The following is a 19,142-nucleotide window of genomic DNA, read 5'->3' as shown; positions in this document are numbered from 1 at the left end:
TGGTCCCTGACTGTCCACACGGGGGGAGGAAATCCGACCTCAGATCGCCTCAATCACAATATAAACCAAGTGCACGGGAGCAGAACTAAACGGTTAGGCTCAGCAAGCTGCCCGGGTTTATGTAAAACACAACAGTGGGAACTGTGCATGTAACTTGCTGACGTGCACAATCACAAAGATGCACTATTCGCATATAACCCATTTTCTGTTTTTTGTGGTTCTAAAAAGGGGAAAGGAGAGTATAACTTGAGAGTTACTAAGGACAATATGCAAGGATAAAAAGGCCCTACGTGCTTCAAGAAGTATTTAACATTTCCCTTACTCCTCAACAGCTTTTTTAACAATAACCAGCAAACTGACAGATATATAAACCGTATGTGTATATATCAACATAAAAGATGCAATGACACCATACCAAGACTACATGCACGAAAGTCAATGCTAAAAAATGTGTCCTCTTAGTTTTGATGCTCTAGTGCAAAGTTTCTGTCTCCCCATGAGGAATTCTAAGTAACAACAACAAAACTGTTACCGTGTCCACAGGATACAAGCCATCAGTGATTGCGATGCCCCGCCCCCCCCCCACACACACACACTTGTTAGTAGCCAAGGAGGACACGGAGGATTAAAAAACATGATTGAAGAGGTAATTACCTTCACTTGATTTTCCTCACACAGCCAAACTGAGAAATACACAAAGAGTTTTGTGGGGCCAATAGTCTTAATTAGCTCTGTTGCAACTCATTTGGCATAGATTTGAATGTAACCACCGTTTGTTAGTATCAAACGCTTAAACAATCATCATCAGTTATTTCAATGCTGCTGCAGTCCATCTAGAAAAATTTGGAACAAAATAACTTAAAACTCTTTCCCACAACCACAGTAGGAAAAGAATTGAACAAGCACCCCGACAACTATGAAAACTATGTAAACAGCCCCATCAAATCAGCGTGCCAACCATGCTTCTTCCAACAGTTCCTTTAGCAAGCATGCCACAAAAAAGAATTATCCAATAAAGATATCTGTATGGGTGTCAGGAAAAACCCAGAGCCCATGCACCTTACCTCCCCTCCATACTTGACTGGATGAAGGGACATATCCAGATTTAAGCGTGATGTGGATCTGCAATAGGAATGTCACCATCTGATCAAGGATTCTGTTTCATATTGGCAATGAAATGAGTCTTCTCCACTTGCCAGGGAATGTCAATCAGCCTGCTCCAGACAAGTCAAACGCGCTCTGCCGGTCCAGAATGCCAATCATGCATTCCCTGGCAGCGCTAATCCACCCCTGCCCAGCTCCCCCTGCAAACTCAAAATGCATCTCTCCCATTTCATTGAAGATGCTTGGCTTGTGTTTTTTCAAGTCTGGTGTGTCCTGTCCATCTTTGCCTACCCTCGCAGCATTGCTAGGAGATGCCGTCTCTTATTAGGATCCTAAAATCGTCAAAGAGTGCGTCAAACTTACCTCCAGGTGCCCGTGGGCTCCCCCGTCCAGGAGGGTGCAGGGTGTCTTTCGTCCTGCTTGGGGCTCTGAGGTCGCTTGGGGCAGTGGGTTTACGCTGAAGCTGGGCAAAAAAATAAATAAATATTGGTTAAAACGGCCGATCGAATCTTACCTCTCAAACACAATCGTGTTAGCATCTGCAGCTACCCAATTAATAGCCCTGGCTAATTATTCAGCTATTTTTACATTAAACAAAGATGCTATCCATTTGATGCCTGCATTGCAGTGTTGGTGGCAGGTTTGCTATAAAGCTATAATGTAGCTTTCCTCATAAGGCTGTAGATTAGAGCAGAGAGGACACCATGCTGCTTATTTATCATGATTAGGCTGCTGAGGAGCACAGCTAATCCGATCCGGAGCTTGAAATAAAACAAGATATGATAGAACAATAAATACAACAAATCGGGTTCGCATAGGGACCCAGTTATGAGGGCCAGTTAAAGACGACTTCTGCCTTCTGCTGACATATGACTCAATCTCGGACTGTGAAGAGGCCTCCATCTTTATTATATTACCTGCTGTGGTCAGATGTTCACGCTCCAGATATGCTCAAATTAAAGAAGGGCTGGGATACTGTGCTCCATCCATATGGCTTTTTTACAACTTGCACTTATACAAAAAGGGTTTGGCAACTGGCAGGCAATCAAGAATGAGACAAAAGTATTGCCAAATACTGTTTAAAGTAGGGGTTAACAAAACATACAAGAAAGATAAAAAGAAGAATGTGAGAGTTACCTGAGGTAGGGCACTGGTGGCATTGTTTTCATCTGAGGAGACAGAAAACACGAGAGTTAGGAGACTGGGCAGATGAAAGATGATCATGGCCCATTCAGAGTTCAATACTCAATATATCTTCAGACAGATAATGTATTGCATTTTTTTGGATGTCAGGACAGACATTATGCTACGAGGAAGTGAATGTGACGTATAATAAAATCATGTATTATGCATCCATCCGACAGATTTTAGATTAATCTACTATGCAGACATGGTAAAGCAGTTTTTAAAGAGATGGAAAAACTAATCATTAAACATTTCTGTCTAACTCAAGGGTGGAAGACCGAAAACGGTCAAGAATCCAACACCATCATTTATCCACATAGGGGGAGGCACAATGACATCAGCGATTAAACTCCAACCCTTCAGCTCAGTGACGTTTTCCAATGGCGCTAGTGAGAATGACTAAACTGCAGGGCCCGAGGGGATGTTTCTAAAACCTCTACATTAACAGCCATGGATCAAAATGACCTCCTAATTTAATCCCATTTCATCCAATTCCATGCATTGCCATTCATCACACACACAAACACACACACACGCACACACACACGGGTGTCCGGCGCTCTTGCTAACGAGGATAGCAATGCATTCAGGTTCTGTTGTGCTTGGACAGCATTAGTAGAATTGTAGGAAGCTTGACATGCTGTAAGCATGCCAGGAATGAGGCGTAACTGATAGGCAAAAGCAGTAAAGCGAGACTATGTAGTTTGTCCAGGGACATAAAAATCTCATTTAAAGAAACATACTGGAAACGCACACTTTTTCCTCCCGCTGGATTATACTTTAAACACATAATTACCTTTATTGGACTGGGACTCCTGGCTGGGCGGTGGGTGTTTGGTCTGTGCAGTCAGCAACAACTCATATGTGTGATCCTCCTCCTCCACTGGCTCGCCTCTCTCATCAATACTGCTATTAGTATACAGGGCCTGCAGAAAAGAGACCCAAAGGGACCAGAGGCAAGGAGACAGTGGAAGGAAGGAAGGTCAAAGAACAACATTACCGCACAGGTGACTTGGAATGACTTGCTATTAAGCTTTCACCAAAGCTGGTTATATTTTATGATTCAATAATTTTCTTTGGCGAGTAAAACGCAAAGCGGGAAATTATTTTAGTAATGAAAAAGGTCAGCCAGGTTCTCTCATTTTGACTTTACTCCTTTTCTTCTTCTCTCCTCCTTTTTACGCCCCTGCTGCCTGTGTCTCACGCTACGCTCAGATGAATATTTATTAAGAATATATCCTTCGATTTGAGCAGCGGCCCTGAAGAGAACAGTCATTAAAAGGTTTGTGGCTAAAAATAAAGTGGCTTTCTCTATGGCTGGTAATCATTTCCCAGCAGCCTCTTTGACATTGTAATAATTTATGTCCAACCTTTCAGGGCAGCTAACTTTTAAAAGGGATTATCACATGCACCGTGCTAAAGACAGCAAATAGGAGAATCTGTGGTGTTAGATGGCGACACGTTTCTCCTGGCCGTATGACCTTAAGTCCTCACCTCGGAGCTCACTTCTTCTTCATGACCAGGACCAGGATGCGAAGAGTGGACTGGGCGATCTTTCTGTAAATGACCAGGAATATAAGAAGTAATTTTTTTCTAATCAATCTATTGTCGCAAGAAATAAGTGACGAATAGCATTGCATATCCACTGTGTACCCCAGAAAGTGTAATGCTGGATGGGGCCTGAGGTCTAGTTATGTGGATAGAAGACCACTATCACCCTCTAGTGGGAGTTCTGCCTTCTGGATTTCATCCTTTAAAACCCTGTGAAGCTTCCCATTTTTGCCTGCATGTGTGTATGTTTAAGTGTGAGGGTGAGTTCTAGTTGCGGACCTTGCCGGCTTCACTGTCCGGCCGTCCAGAGTCTCGGTCAGAGGACTTGCCGCTGGCGAGGCTGTCCAGAGAGTGACAGGAGGTGGCTTCAAACAGAGCCTCGTAGGGGCTCTCCTCCTCGGGCCTCGGGGCCAGCCCCGAGATCAGCTCACTAACCTTCTCCATGTCACCTATAACGGAGGCCAAAGACAAACACAGTCCTTAGCTGAACGGTAGAGTTGTAGTCGAGACCACCTAAACCAAGACCAAGTCATCATCGAGACCAGGGTGCATCAAGACTGAGTCAAGACCAGTGCGAATCCCACAATGCACGGCACAATAAAATGTGGAAAACGCTAATCATAGGCACTCCTCAAATTAATTTGAAAGATCCACATTCCCATAAAAAAACACCTACAGAAATTAAGACCAACATTAAGAGTCTTGCATTAAATTAATAAAAATAATCAAAAAGGGCAGTTGTGGTCTTGACTCTTTATCTGAGACCAAAACAACACAGAGTAAAAATAACATAATAGTAATAAGAATAATAATACGTTTATTTGACATAGCACATTTAACAGACAAAGTCACAAAGTGCTTCACATGAAACATTTGTAAAAAAGACATCAGAAAACAACAGATAACAAGCAAGAAAAAATGAATTGAAAGACCAATGAAAATCATTTAAAGATTAAACCTTAAAACCCATAGTGACAAACATGAGTCAAAATGGGATTTTAACAAGCCAATCATTGAAGGAAGTCAAACATTTAAGCTATTCTAACACTTCAGTCACACTGCAATCTATTTTGAGATGAGAACTTCAGAAAAAAAAAAGATAACGCTCCGTGTTTCCTGTGTAAACTGCTGATTTAATCATTGCTAATAACAGTTCAAACAGCCTGACTTTTCTAACATCAGCTAAATCTTACCCTTTTTCCGTGGGCTGGGACTCTCCTGAGGCGGAGGGACTGGTGGTGGGGGGAGGTCTATGATGTGGGGTATTCCAGCCACGTGAGCTGCAACAGAAAGGAGATTTGGTTTTTCGATGTTTCGTGAATGTAAAAATAAACAAAGAGGATACTTCCCATCAGAGTTCATGGTTTTCAAATGTGATTTTCACCTTGGATGAAAGCAGCTATTTCTCTGCTTTTCTGGGAGGGCATGTCCTTAACAGTGTCCTGCGCCGTCTTGCCCTTCGTGTCAACGATGTTCACATCGATACCTGACAATTAACGACACAACGGTTGAGTATTATCTGTGTTTTTTTGGGTTTTTTTGCTCATATAAATTGACTTCATGGAAGCTGTGTTGATTAGGGGCAGCACGTGATTCAAACGTTGCTTATGGGGCACTGAAGTCTGACCTGCACTGAGAAGTTTCTGTACCACATCGGTCTTCCCATACAAGGCGGCTTCGTGGAGAGCACTGCCTTTCTCCGTCTGAGCAGGAAAAAGAAACCGGAATCATAAAGAGCGAGTCGAGACAGAGGACAAACGGCAATGTGTGACACGAATATGATTAGTATGAAAATTAAAATCCCATGCCTATTTCTTTCCATTACTGCCAGCACCCGAAGATTATCAAGATAAACAGTGCACGGCTCAGGCCAGTCACTGTTATCACAACATTTTCAATTCTTTTATATTTGTTTACATTTTTTACTAATCACAGTTTCTTTGTTTAACCACAATTACATGCCAACATTAGCTAAAGTCTTAAGGGGTATGACTGTTGATGGTAATTGTTGATTTTGTTTAGATATTCTAAAGTATAATTCTATAAGTGATTCTTGGTCGGACTGTGGAGCTAAACCTGTCACTTGCTGCCATAGCAACTCCAAACATCCTGGGCTGTAGCTGCCTCAAGCCAGAGAAACTGATCGTGCTTGTGTTTCCCGGCCCAAAATCTTTTTTTTTTTTTTTCTTAGGACTACAAATCATAATAATTATTGAAACTGTTAGTTGTTGGCACTTGTCCCTGCACATGCAACAAACATGAATGAAAATGAAAATGAATGAAAAATATTGTTTTGGAAAATCATATGTTTAAGTGCAATTATTTGTGAGACAAATGAATGTACAGCAACATTTGGACCTGTGTCAGCTCTAGTATGGCAACTTCCGGATTTATGTCCATCGCCCAGTCCACTCCTCTAATGACAATTATATGGTGTAGAAGTCAAAGCACATTATTTTTGGGCTCGGAGGCCCGTGTTAATTGAAAGCTGCAGGATGGAAGGCCTGAAGGACACTAGATAGGACTCTCCATCCTATATTCAGAGGAAAGGAGGACGGGGCAAAGGGGAAAGCTTCTTCAGACAGATGGATGGCACAGTTTGGTACAGAGTCAGAGCCACAGGGCCCACCAGGGGGAGCAAGGCAAGCTCTGCTTTGATACCACACCAGCTCCTTTGCAAACTGAGAGCTTAAGAGTTTTACATTTAATCTCATAGCTTTAGTAAGGAAGTAGCGAGAGGAAGTGCTGCAAGAAACAGATTAAGTCATCAGACATGATTTTGGGCACTACAGCACATCAAGGCACACTTGCCAACTCAAGTTCAGACACACAGACACACAGACAGAAACACACCTCGTAGTTGATGTCCATGCCAGCGTCCAGCAGCACCTCCACCACAGACAGGTGTCCGTTCCGAGAGGCCAGATGCAGCGGCGTGTGTTTCTTGGTGTTGCAGCTGAGCAGGTTGGGGTGGGCACAGAGAAGCAGCTTGACTACTTCAAGGCGGCCATATAACGCGGCCAGGTCCAGTGGAGTCTCAAACTTGTTGTTCCTCATAGTGGGGTCGGTCAGCTCCTCCAGCAGCAGCCGCACCACCCGGGTGTGGCCATACTGAGCGGCACAGTGCAGCGGCGTCTCATTGTCATTGTTCTGTTAGGGATGGATGTATTGGTGAGAAGCAGCAGGGGACACAGACATACACAGGAAACAAAGTGACACATAGATAGAAAGGAGATCAGAAGAAAAGGCACATGGGCTGAAACATGTTTGTTAATGAGGAAGAACAGGTGACTCAGCGAAGTCATTGTGAGGTTAAACCAACCAATCAATCAGTGCGAAGAGCCCGCCAAATTAAAAAGCACCAACAATGGTGAAGCACTTAGTGAGGTCCGGGGTTGCCTTGCCGGCTGGGGAGGGGTTGGGTCTGGGTGGAGGACTGGCAGACATGCATGAACTAATGAGGACAGGTGTCGAGGATGGCACCGAGTGCCAGGGGACGCAGGGTGCTAGCAGAGGTGGCAGAGGCACACCGACAGGGACATGGGCCACTTGGATGTCAGAACACCGCTGGCATTTCATTAGGAGCTAGACTAACCACAACTTTCATTGTAGATTACTTTGTTGGTTCTATTCTCGATTAATCAAATAGCCGTTTGAGCTATAAAATGTCACATATTGGTTGAAAATGTAGATCAGCGTTTCCCAAAGCCGGAGATGACCTCTTCATAAGTCGTGTTAAGTCCACAACTCAAACCGATTTTCAGCTTACTGTCGCAGAGGAGTGAAGAAACTAGAAAATATTCACATTTAAGAAGCTGGAAGGAGAGAATTTTAATTTTTTTTTCATAAAAATAACTCAAAACAATTAATCGATAATCAAAATAGTTGGCGAATAATTTAATGGTTGACAACAAATGGGTTCATCTTTGCAGCTCTACATTGTATCGTAGGCCCATTAGGGTTGCCCTGTCAAAGATGGGCGGTCACATTTATGAGGTAATACTTCTGCTCACACATCAGAGCACACCAAAGGCAACAATCATGGGAGTTTTAGACATAAGAACCAAGGGAAAGAGATGAGTGCTGCATTACCACATGCATACCATTGTGACTGCTGTGTTTCTAGGGTAGCTGAGAGAGAGGGACTGCATTAAATGGCCTGGGTAATTGCCTGAGAGTAATGTTAACTCAACAATACTGTGTGTATTATGGTACATACACACTGACTCACTGGAATTCAGAGAAAAATAGTAAGGAGAGGATGCTGTAAAGATCAGAATAAAAAGTCCCATCAACAACCGATGGTCTGGGGTCCTTTAATTCAAAAATTAAAATCACGTTATGGTCATTAATTATGTGCAAAAGCAAAAACAATCTCATCGCAAAAATCTTCAAAACACGGTAACAGACAAGTAGACAAACGGCAATTAAAAGCAGTAATTACAATGTACGACTCGGTAAGTGGTGCTTATTGGATCTAATGACTCATGCAGCAACAAGATCAATGTGTAATAGACCTGAGAACCTTCAGCACTGTTGATGCTCTCTCTCATGAACAGCCAGCAGGGGGCAAACCCTGCAACTCAGGAGCTGAACTGAGATGAAGGCGTGGGAACACTCTCTCAAACAGCTTACACACAATGAGAAGTCATAATTAAGTCTGTGCTGCTGAGTTGTAACTAGACACGAGGGAACAGTAGGGCCAAAAAAAAAAAAACACTAAGAACCACAATCGAGTAGTACAGTAGTAGATTACATTAGGACTGGGAAACAACATTACAATCGCCACTTTCAATCTCTTAAAATGGGACAGCATTGCAAACTTGTGATTCTTGGCAATCTGCACATACAACCTGTACAACCATGCAGCTCTTTGGCTCCATTCATATATTGTACATAGATGGGTGTGGTGGATAATGCCAGCTATTGTGGAACCACATGCTCTGAGAGGCAGTAATTCCAGGCATACAGATCCACCAACAAAGGGCTGACAGCTGGCATGAGAGGCCCCCACGTGGACATGCATGATGCCAGTTCGCCAGGACTCCCCAGAGAAACATGCCAGCTGTGCCACTGAAGACAGGACGTCATGTGGAGGGGGCGACAGGACAGTTTTAGACTGGTGTCAGTAGGCCTTTAAATGAGACTTTCTCAAAGACCTGGAGCCAGATGGGATCAGCAGGTATCACCTTCATTGTTGCAGTATTGTACAACACTGGCAAAGCAGGTCACAGCTTGTGCAGAGAAAGCGGAGGTGGAGCTTAAAGAAAACAAAACGACACCTGTCCATCAAAAGAGGGGACGCAGAGTCTGGCTGGGGGAACTTTACTGAACAAAAGTAATGAGGAGAAAAAGAAAAAAAATGTTTCTTATCAGGCTTTCTCTGAGAACTAAACCAGAGTGACCTCAGTTTTCACTGCCTGGGTGCTTTCATTTGGGATTTTGTCTGCTTGTTTCTCTTTGGCTCAAAACAAACTCCCATGTACACAGAGAAAAGAGTCTTACAGAGAAAAGGCCGGACCGCACACAAAAAAGAACATGCCGCCTTTCATCTGTAACAAACCATGAAGCATTTGACACCACTTTTTAGAGAGATTTACACGGGGGGTTCCGATGACTTTAAATGGCAAACATCCACGCCGGGATTACATCAGCATGAGTCACCTCCTCACATATGCAGGTCTGCTGCCTCAATGGTAACCTGGGTAAATCCAGCATTCAAAGATTTACACAAAGCATCTTACACAACTGACTTAAACAACGGGTTTTGTAAACGTGTGTATTACGCAGAAACATGAAGTCTTTTTTCACAATATAAACAGGAGTGCCACATAAGACACCTTGCGGACTGAGTGTGATCGCGTTAAGGCCCTGTGTCTCCGTTGCCAGTGTGGTGGTCAGTGTTTTACAGCCATGCGTCAGCCAGCATCTGATCGTATTAAACATGGCTGACCGGCCACTTGACTCACAGATAGGAAACAAGCCGCAATGAGACACTGAGCCCCGTCTCCTCTGATGCAAGCAATGCTATGTGAAGTTATCCACACAGGGGCCTCTCCAGGAACTCCACCAACCACCTCCGCCCTTTGAGTTTTGAGTATGGTTTGCCTTTTGTTTTACCTCCTCTTTTGCTAAACATATTCTGCTCACCTACTTGGGGAGGGAAAGTTAACCCCACTATGGTCCAGGAGTATCTTTAGATAATGGACCCAACTTTTAGTCTTTACTTCTTATTTCTGGGATTTACGTGGAGAACGTGCAGTATTTAGTTTCCTGTTGAGATTGTCCTGTGCAATATACCAAATGTATGCTGCTACATACAGGAGAGTCCACACAAAGTGTGTCTATCTGCATTATAAGTGAGACCTTTAAATGTTTAGCACATTGAGTGTCACTACTAGAAAACAATCATGTCACCATGTCAGCGTTAATAACCAGGTAAAGCTTGTGTGTAGCACTTGGCAGATTTCAGAAGCATTTGTGTCAATTTATTCATCAAAATCTAAAAATAAAATTGTGCATGCTTCTATGGGAATTTAACACAGAGGTGTGTATACTCATGCCCCTTGTATTTTAAGGAAGAACATTTATTTATTTGCAATGCAATATTCATTCACAAAGCAAACGTGACTTTTTTTTTTTAATTAAGGCATTAAGATCAATTCCCAAAAGATGTTTCTTTATTCTTCTTTTTAATCAACTTTAGCCTGGGTGGGTAAACCTAAGCAAGCCACTGTAGAAGCCACAACTTGAAAAACAACTGCAATCTACTCTACAGCTTCTGCAGGCACAGGAGTTTCATTGTTTGATATCCACATGAAACATATTATGTCATTAAAGTGATAAAAAAAAAAGAGTCAACCGTGGCATAGGGGGAACTAAAAATGGGAAACCTGGTTTTAAACTAATCCTAGCAGACGCCTAGCCCAGCAGCAAAAGAAAATCTACAAACAATAATTTGGGATTTTTAGTGCAACGCTTTCATATCCTTGGACTAAGTGAGTTGCAGCATAAAATCTCACTTTATAAAAACAAGATGCGGCTTATCAGAGCAGTCAAACAATCACGTACCAACAAGACAGAGCTCTGAAGGCTGTCACGCAAATCGTCACCAATGACTAGCAGCCTCGCTGGGAAAGAGATTAGTATTCATACAGCACAGCCAAGACTTCCTGGACAGTACATGATGTTTTTTCATGAGAAATCCTGTCTGTACTGCGGTGCTACAGACGGTCTCAAACCTCATCCTGATTTAGACCTCAGAGAATGTTGAACAAGAAAGGATTAAGATCTCCACTTGGGTCTGTGTCCCTAACCAGGAACATCTGGAGATGATTAGACTCCACTGTGCCTTCATGCTACCGAATATTCAGCGAAGAAGGGGAAAGGGGGGGGGGGGGGGGGGGGGGGGGGTGTTACGGAGAGAACAGAGGATGTTATGATTATAACAACCTGGGGCTGGGAGATGGTAACGCGCTTTGACTAGCGACCTCTTACACGTGACGTGCAGGCTGGCAGTGGAGCGCGGCAGCGGTTACGTCACCCTGGCCCCTGGTAGTGGTGGTAGTAGTAGTGGTGGGTGGTGGTGGTGGTGGTGGAGGAGGGGGCTGAGCAGCTGTTGCAGCTAGTGTGCCAAAGGGCTGCCTATGCTCGCTGCACGCCCACGCCCATCGTTACTGCCTGTCATCCTGACGCATGCATTTATTAACCCTCATGTTGTCCTTGGTCAAATTGACCCGTCCGCCTACATCAATGTTCTCTTTAACTACCCAAAATAACATGATTGCTTCAACGCGACGCGCTTTGGCAAGTACAAAACTCTACTTTCATTAATATGCGGGTGACTTATTCAATTTTATAGCATTTGAGAAAAAGAATTGACGTTGTTTTGAAATAGCATTGAGTAAAAGTTGACATATTCCAGTCTGTGATTCTCCATCAACATACATTCCTTTCATTTTAATCTAAATAATTCCTAATTTCTGCTTTTCTAACTCAAACATTAGGTATAATTTCCTTTAAATTAGGTTTATTGACCATAAATTCCAAAAATAACATAATAAAATGTTATGAAAGACAATAAGTTAGTTTTTATTTAGTGTTGGGAACGTCAAAACAAGTGACATTTTAAAAAAAGCGCTAAAAGTGTTGGAAAAAAAAGGGACAAAAATGTGAGAAAGTTAAAAACATCAATAAAAAGCCTCAACAAAAGTGTTGATTTTCAAAGATGGGATGACAATACGAGGGTCAATGATAACCTAGAACTGCTTACAACTAAATTATACTTTTTTTTTAATAAAATATTTTTATACTGCCAATAATTGAGTGTGTGTGTGTGTGTGTGTGTGTGGGGGGGGGGGGGCAAGTAGTTACAGTTGTTAAAGTGTGTTTTGTAGTGCTGAATGCAGTTAATTAACCGACTAATTACTAGTAATCGACTGACAGAAAATTTAAGTTATGCTTCAAGCCAAAATGCAGCACATTGGTTGGTTCCAGCTTCGCAGTTTTACGTTTAGCTGCTTTGCTCATTTCTATATTCATTTTGGGTTTGGGACGGTTGGAAAGGACAAAACAAGCATTCACTTTCATTTATTTAAAATTAAATAATCTTACTCTAAATAAATGTAAGTTGCTTCCCTAGAATTTTCTTCCATTGGAAAGTAAAGAGCCCAGTGAATAATCATATCAATGCTTTCCATTCAATGCACAGCAACAATAACATAAAGGTTGACTTTAACAGCGGATTTATATTTGGACACTGTTACGCATTCTTAAGTTAACAGCCCATGCAGGCCTATACTGTAATGAATGTCTAACTGGCTTCCTGGCATAGATTATAATGTATACAGTGGACTTTTTCCTCCATTTTACAGAAAATATTAGTTTCCCCTTCATAAGCCACTTCATTAAATGGGACTTTCCAAACATAACTAACCTAAAAGCCTTTGAGCTCTTAAGATACCATCTCTGCAACTGAAACTCTCTTCCTCCAGTAACAAATGGCTCCAGCAGCCATATAAGACACACCCTGGAATTTGCAAACAAGAATGCATGACAATAGAGAATTTGTGGTGCTTCTGTTAAATAGCAACATGTTGGTAGCCCTGGTAGCTCATCTGTTAAAGCTCTAAGTACTAAGGCTGAGTTCTTAGCGGCGGACTGGGTTCGATTTCGGTCCGCTGCCCTTTGTGCAGGTTCCCCCCCGCCCCATCCCTGTCTATCTAGAGCTGTACAATCTGATAAAAAGGCAAAAAGGTCACAGCCAACACATCCCCTTCAGGACTCCTCAAATGACGCTTCAAACATTTATTGGCACGACAGAGACAAAAACGCGTCCTGGAGGACGAGTAGGGAGCAGAAGGTAGAGGGAGGGGGGGTTTGAGGGTGCTGCTGAGGGAAGCGCTGGACACTGAAGTGACAGACAGAGGGGATAAATGAGCACGCTGGCAGACTGAGCGTTGTGCCTAGAGGAAGGAGGGGAAACTCGGCATCACTGATAATGAGGTGACCAAGTCCCAAGAAATGACTTCTGCTCTTAACTGCACACCAAGTCTGGCAGATGCACACAAGATCCATTTCCTGTCGGAAAACATAGAAGCCCATATCTGTCCAACGCCAACTTATTTTGCCTTTATTCTTATTAAATGTCATTTATCTATCTCTGTCACCTTTGAATTTGTCCACGGTAACTTACTAGTGGAGTTTACGTTTATGGCAGAGCTCCCTCACATCATTGGCGTCTATATACAAAGTCTAGTATGGATGTGTTGTTTAATCTGCTACAGATAGATGGTAAAGAAAGAAGAAGGGAAGAAAAGAAACAAAAACAGTGTAAATGTGTGTAGGTATGTATGTATGCATCTGTGTCTATGATGTTTAAATAAGTGAAACATAAGATTTTGTAATTGCTAAAGGATAAAAGTAGAGGGTGTAAAAAAAAAGGGTGTAGAACCTGATAAGTTGTTTATGAACTTCTTCCTACTCTTTTTCGAAAAAGGGAATATTTAGTTTGAATTACTTTCAATCATTTTGGAAGATTGTGATGAGAAGTAAATGACCTTATTTATCTGTCATTTTGTTCAAATTAATTACTACTACTAATGCTACTACACCACCACCATCGGAGCCTGGGTCAGAGGAAGTCATCTAAACATATATTGTATTCAACATTTGACCTATATAAGAATGTGGATGAGAGGTAGCATACTATGAGTGGGAGCAGACTAGGGGCTATATATTAGTATGGAGTAATACACTGAATGTACGGTAATTAACAGAAAGGAGGTTAATGAAGGCATTCATTAAAACGACCTCTGCTGAAGCCAGGGGTTCCTATATAATTCTCATTGAACAATTCAGCTCTCATTTGAACTTTCTCCCATAATTTGAAATGTTGAGGGTGTATGCTGAATGGCCAACTGCCCAGGTTGTTAGATGAGATAATTAGATGATGATAATAATGATTAGATAATGCTCAGGCCATCATTCCTTAGATGAAATACAATGAAAAACGATGAAAAGCAGAATTACAGTAATGTGATGTAAGAGGAAGCCAACTAGCGCTGCAACTAATGATTATTTATTATTATCGATTAATAAAAATTATTTTCTCTTTCCATTGTTTTAAATGCATTGTTTCAGGTCAACAACCACCAAATGTATTTAATCTACAATTATGTGAAACGGAGAAATCCGAGAATGCTTGGACTTAGACTTTACTGATTACTGTACATAGGGCTGAAAGAACTAGTCTATTAAATAGTCAATATTAGATCATAAGAATATAAATAATTAAATAACCCATTAATGAAATGACAGAAAATCAATCACCAACTACTTTTGATGATCCAAGTCATTTTTTAGCCATGAATAAAACTCAGTTTCAAAGTTCTCAGAAGAAGTAGGTTTATTTAGTCTTACACGGTAAGAAATGGATCGTTTTCATGACACCAGCTTGGGCTAAATTGTGATGTTTGTTTTCCACAATTTTCTGACATTGTATAGAACAAAAGAACAATCGGTGAATGAATGTAGAAAATAATTACCAGATTAATTCCTGATTAAAATGATCATAAGGTGCAGCCCTAAATCGATTATCAAAGTGGTTCCTGGTTCATTTTCTGTTTTAAACTAACTGGTTAATAAACATCATTGTTGCTCCAGTGTCTACAACTTGCTATATATTTTTTTATTGGTGCAAAAACATTGGCACAAGTTTAATCACCGCTTTCCAACCCCCAAAAAAACAAATTCGGGCCCATTTTACCTTCAATCCACCCACACCAACTCACCCCAATTAGTAAAAAATAAATAGATGAAGACAAAAATTAAGCAAAAACATGAATCGCAAAGATAGCAATACTAAACAGCTGAAAAAAGTAATTAAATGTGATTTTTTTTTTTTTAATGTACAAAAATAAGAGTCAGCATTGAGCAATGATCTAGGTCAGGCTAAAGATATATTTCACGGATGTTCTAAAGTTAAAACACACACACACACAAACATGTTAACCATGTGGGTGTTGGCGCTCTTGCTAATGAGATTAGGAGGGCATTCAGATTCTGTGGTGCTAATAACTGTCTTTTAGTGAATTTCTATTACAGTCTGAATATGTACTAAATCCAATATCCAGGTGGTGGGGTGAGTCCAGGCCATGCCCTGTGGTGAGTGGTTAGCTCTCCCCTACTGAGGCGTTTGAAGCATCAAAGCAGCCAACCCACCCAGGAAACTATCAGTAGAAGTGAGCACACACGCATAATGAATAAACATTGGTCTGGCTGGCTTCCTGGACCAGGATGACAGAGAATTGGACCAAGTCCAGTCTGACTTCTCCAGTGTCCCTGAACGGGAACACTGAAGCCCCAATCGTCCCTGAGTTTTGGGCCCCACCATAAGCCTCATAGCACACACACACACACACACACACACACGTCAGGTTAGCACACTCGTCTGCACAAACACACCACATCTCTCCACTGGGTCACTCGCCACCACTGTACCGTGACATTGTTACTATGACAACTTCCCACCTTTTCCTCTCCTCAGCAACGCAAGCTCCCAAGCACAAACCGGGAGGTGGGGAGAAGAGGAGGAAGAAGAGGAGGGGCAAACACACCCATTTACACAGACAAGCATGGCATGGAAATCTTTCTTTGATGCTGATGCAAAGAGACTGGTACACTGAAATCCTCCCATCCTCCTCATGAGATGGTTCTCTGCTGCTCTCCGAGTTTGATGAGAGGGCAGCCGGGATGCACCCTGCCTTCTCAGTCACGTGATGTCATCAACCATGGCCCCAACCAGGGCAAGAGTATCTACACTGCATCCACACTTTCTGATTTATTCATAACAAGGCATCAATTATTCAGGCTTGTGACCCGGTAGTGGTCCACAAACTATCCCGAAAGTGTTTACATTAAGACGTCATCCATAATCTCAGAATGATAAATCCATCAAATAGACTAAATGGGAAAAAGACAGTAGGACAACCACTGCAGTGAAATTCACACTCCACTATATAGCCGCATTAAAGAAGGCCAGCCTTCCCATTCCAAATGCTAAGAAGATTAGTCCAGGGGAAATGCGACAATGTTCAAAAATAGTGCACAGCTTTATCTCCAGGCCTGGGTGGGTTTCAAGCTCTGCCAGCTGAAAATGCAATCATGGAGCGACCGACATGTTTGCACCGCTCACTGCTCTAACTGGGAGGGTGTCACTGTCGGAGACACTGTCAGCTCTGCGGTGTCTGCTGAACAGCCGTCCTCCCCATGTAGACAGGCTGGGATTGGGGCTTCCCTGGGAAGCTGAATGCAATGATGATGGTGTGAAGTGGAATATAAAGACGCCTGATGGAATACTGTATGTACTCAGATCATTTCCCCTGTGGGATTTACTTCTTCTTTTTTTAACCCCAGTCAAGTAGCTTAATGAATGCCTGACTCTCTACAAGAAACAGTAAAAAGAAACTGATTTTTGAAATAATACAGTAGTGCTAAAATGAGTAAATTACTAAAATCAGCAGAACAGGAATTGATATCAATAACATAAGTCATTTGACTAATTACTTATAGTCTACAGCCATGCTAGCGGCTCTGTGATGCTGCACTCAGGGCTCATAAGTACTGTCAGCTGACTGTGAACATGCAAATGCAATGTCAATGCTAACATGCTAATGTTTGGCAGGTTTGTCATCTTAGCTTAGTGTGTTAGCACTTCTGCATGCTGACGTTTGCTAACCAACTAAACGCAAAGACCAGTTGATACCGATGGATATTTAACTGGGTTTGCAAATATTTTGTCATAAGCCTTAACTATTGTGATCATAAATATTGACTAATTAAAAATTTGACCTGGGGATGGTTTCTATAGGCGAGATCCAGGTTATTTCAAATTTTCCAGACGGAGGCATTAATGTGTGTACCAAATGTCAGTACAATCCATCCAATAGTAAATATCAACAAATATCAGCATGATTGTTGTATAGAGGCAAAGCCAGGGGAATTATCAAGTTAGAAGGATGTCATGAAATTATGGCCATTAATTACATAGTTTAAGATATTTCAGTCTGGACCAAAGTGGTGGACTAACTGACACTGCCATCATTGACCCTTATATGGTATTTAGGTCAAACTGACCCATTTCAAATTTTTACAAGAAACATGGTACATTTTTTCTACCTGAAAATCAACGGCCTTACCTTATTTTCTGTGAAAAACATGTATTCTTGACTCAATTCAGAAAATTATTCTGGATATGACCATTTTTTCCAAGATAAGAATAATCACATAGTGGATTTTTAACATGAATTATAACCTTATGACAAAAAACAAAATCACACTTCCATTTTTAGTTGTCTTCTAGTAGAGACGGATTGCATTCCCTAAACATGTCTTAATCTCAAATTCCTACAATTGAGATGACATATAATATTTGCTTATAGATTATGAAGTAAAATTTTATTTCAGAATTTTTTTTAAAAACCCCAAATAAGTCACGGGTCAATTAGACCCGAGGGATAAGAGAGGGTCCCGAAAGTGAAGACGACACACGGGTTAAACGGCTTTCATGCTTCTTGCGGTTGAGACGGTGCGGACCGCCTGGTTGGAAGCGGCCAGAGCAGCACCAAGAACGGACTTCTTCTCTTCTGTAGCCAATCATTGGTTAATAGTGTTGTTATGAAATCTCAGGAGCATGGCTCGGCCCTCAGACCCTCCAAATAGCCTGTGCACACAGTCGCCAAGGACACATTTGCGTAATACGGCCTTCCACACCGCTCCGACCATGCTGACCGCAAGAAGCATGAAACATGTTTTAGAGCCACGCTGTTTTAAAACGTGCATGGCCAGAAAAACTACATTGTGTTTGCTACATCATGAAAAATGGTTGCTTTTCTTCTGTGTGCATTATAACAAGTTGTAGCAACAGGTTAGACTTGATTGAGGAAACTTGTGTTTACCAAATGTCTGCGATATGGAGAAAACCAAATACCACGATATTTTGGACTAAACACCTCGGTATCGATACTGTAGTGTTCAGTATTGGCACTTTCACAAAATATTTACACAATGAGTTTTGCAAATACTCATCGGTAACATGGATATGATGCCTAAGTGGGTAAAGACAAATAATAAAACAGCTAGAACAGTCTGGGAAAAAATGACATCACTTTACTGTAACGCAGCCTTTAAAAACAGGAAAAAACAACAATTATGCCATATAATGATATTCAAAATATAAGATGATATCTAATCTTGTATCAACATATACATATATATATACATATATATATATACATATATACATATACATATATACATATATATATATATATATATATATACACATATATATATATATACATATACATATATATATATACATATATATACACATATATATATACACATATATACACACATATATACACATATATATATATATATATTCAAAATATTAACCAACCTTAATATAGTAATTGAAAAATAAATAATTAGAATTCCAAATAAACACAGTTCATCCATTCAGACTTCGGCTTCTCCATTTATCAGCTTTCCATTGTTGATTCATAATACCATAATGGTCGTTGTAGCTTTAATTTATAGTGTGGTTTGCTAACAGTCAGTTTTTTTTCTCCTACTGCTGGCTCTATGGTGCCAACCATTCTCCTGCTTCATATTGAATATTATACAAGTTTTTATAACAAATCCAGACTCACAAATCACCTATAGTTGCCCCCAGAGGACAGGTATTTACTTAACTTTCAAGCCAAGGTTTTCCTGAGCCTGATCAAAAAGCTCGTACA

General features: G+C 41.3%; 1 protein-coding gene across 11 annotated transcripts in view; it reads right to left on the bottom strand.

The window, feature by feature from the left end:
* LOC117947987 (ankyrin repeat and SAM domain-containing protein 1A-like) overlaps positions 1-19,142 on the bottom strand; it is a 72,688-nt gene that overhangs the window by 39,094 nt on the left and 14,452 nt on the right. For all 11 annotated transcript variants that reach the window (XM_034877400.1, XM_034877389.1, XM_034877391.1 and 8 more), the window contains 9 exons: positions 6,694-6,990; positions 5,468-5,543; positions 5,225-5,326; positions 5,034-5,120; positions 4,120-4,289; positions 3,784-3,846; positions 3,086-3,215; positions 2,242-2,273; positions 1,468-1,561 (listed from right to left, as the gene is read on the bottom strand). In XM_034877400.1, the coding sequence (XP_034733291.1) occupies positions 1,468-1,561; positions 2,242-2,273; positions 3,086-3,215; positions 3,784-3,846; positions 4,120-4,289; positions 5,034-5,120; positions 5,225-5,326; positions 5,468-5,543; positions 6,694-6,990 (1,051 nt within the window). The remainder of the gene's footprint in view (positions 1-1,467; positions 1,562-2,241; positions 2,274-3,085; positions 3,216-3,783; positions 3,847-4,119; positions 4,290-5,033; positions 5,121-5,224; positions 5,327-5,467; positions 5,544-6,693; positions 6,991-19,142) is intronic.

This window comes from Etheostoma cragini, chromosome 7 (genome assembly GCF_013103735.1).
Source record: "Etheostoma cragini isolate CJK2018 chromosome 7, CSU_Ecrag_1.0, whole genome shotgun sequence".
NCBI lineage: Eukaryota > Metazoa > Chordata > Actinopteri > Perciformes > Percidae > Etheostoma > Etheostoma cragini.
The sequence above is the reverse complement of the archived record's forward strand: the minus strand, read 5'-3'. Positions and strand labels throughout refer to the sequence as shown.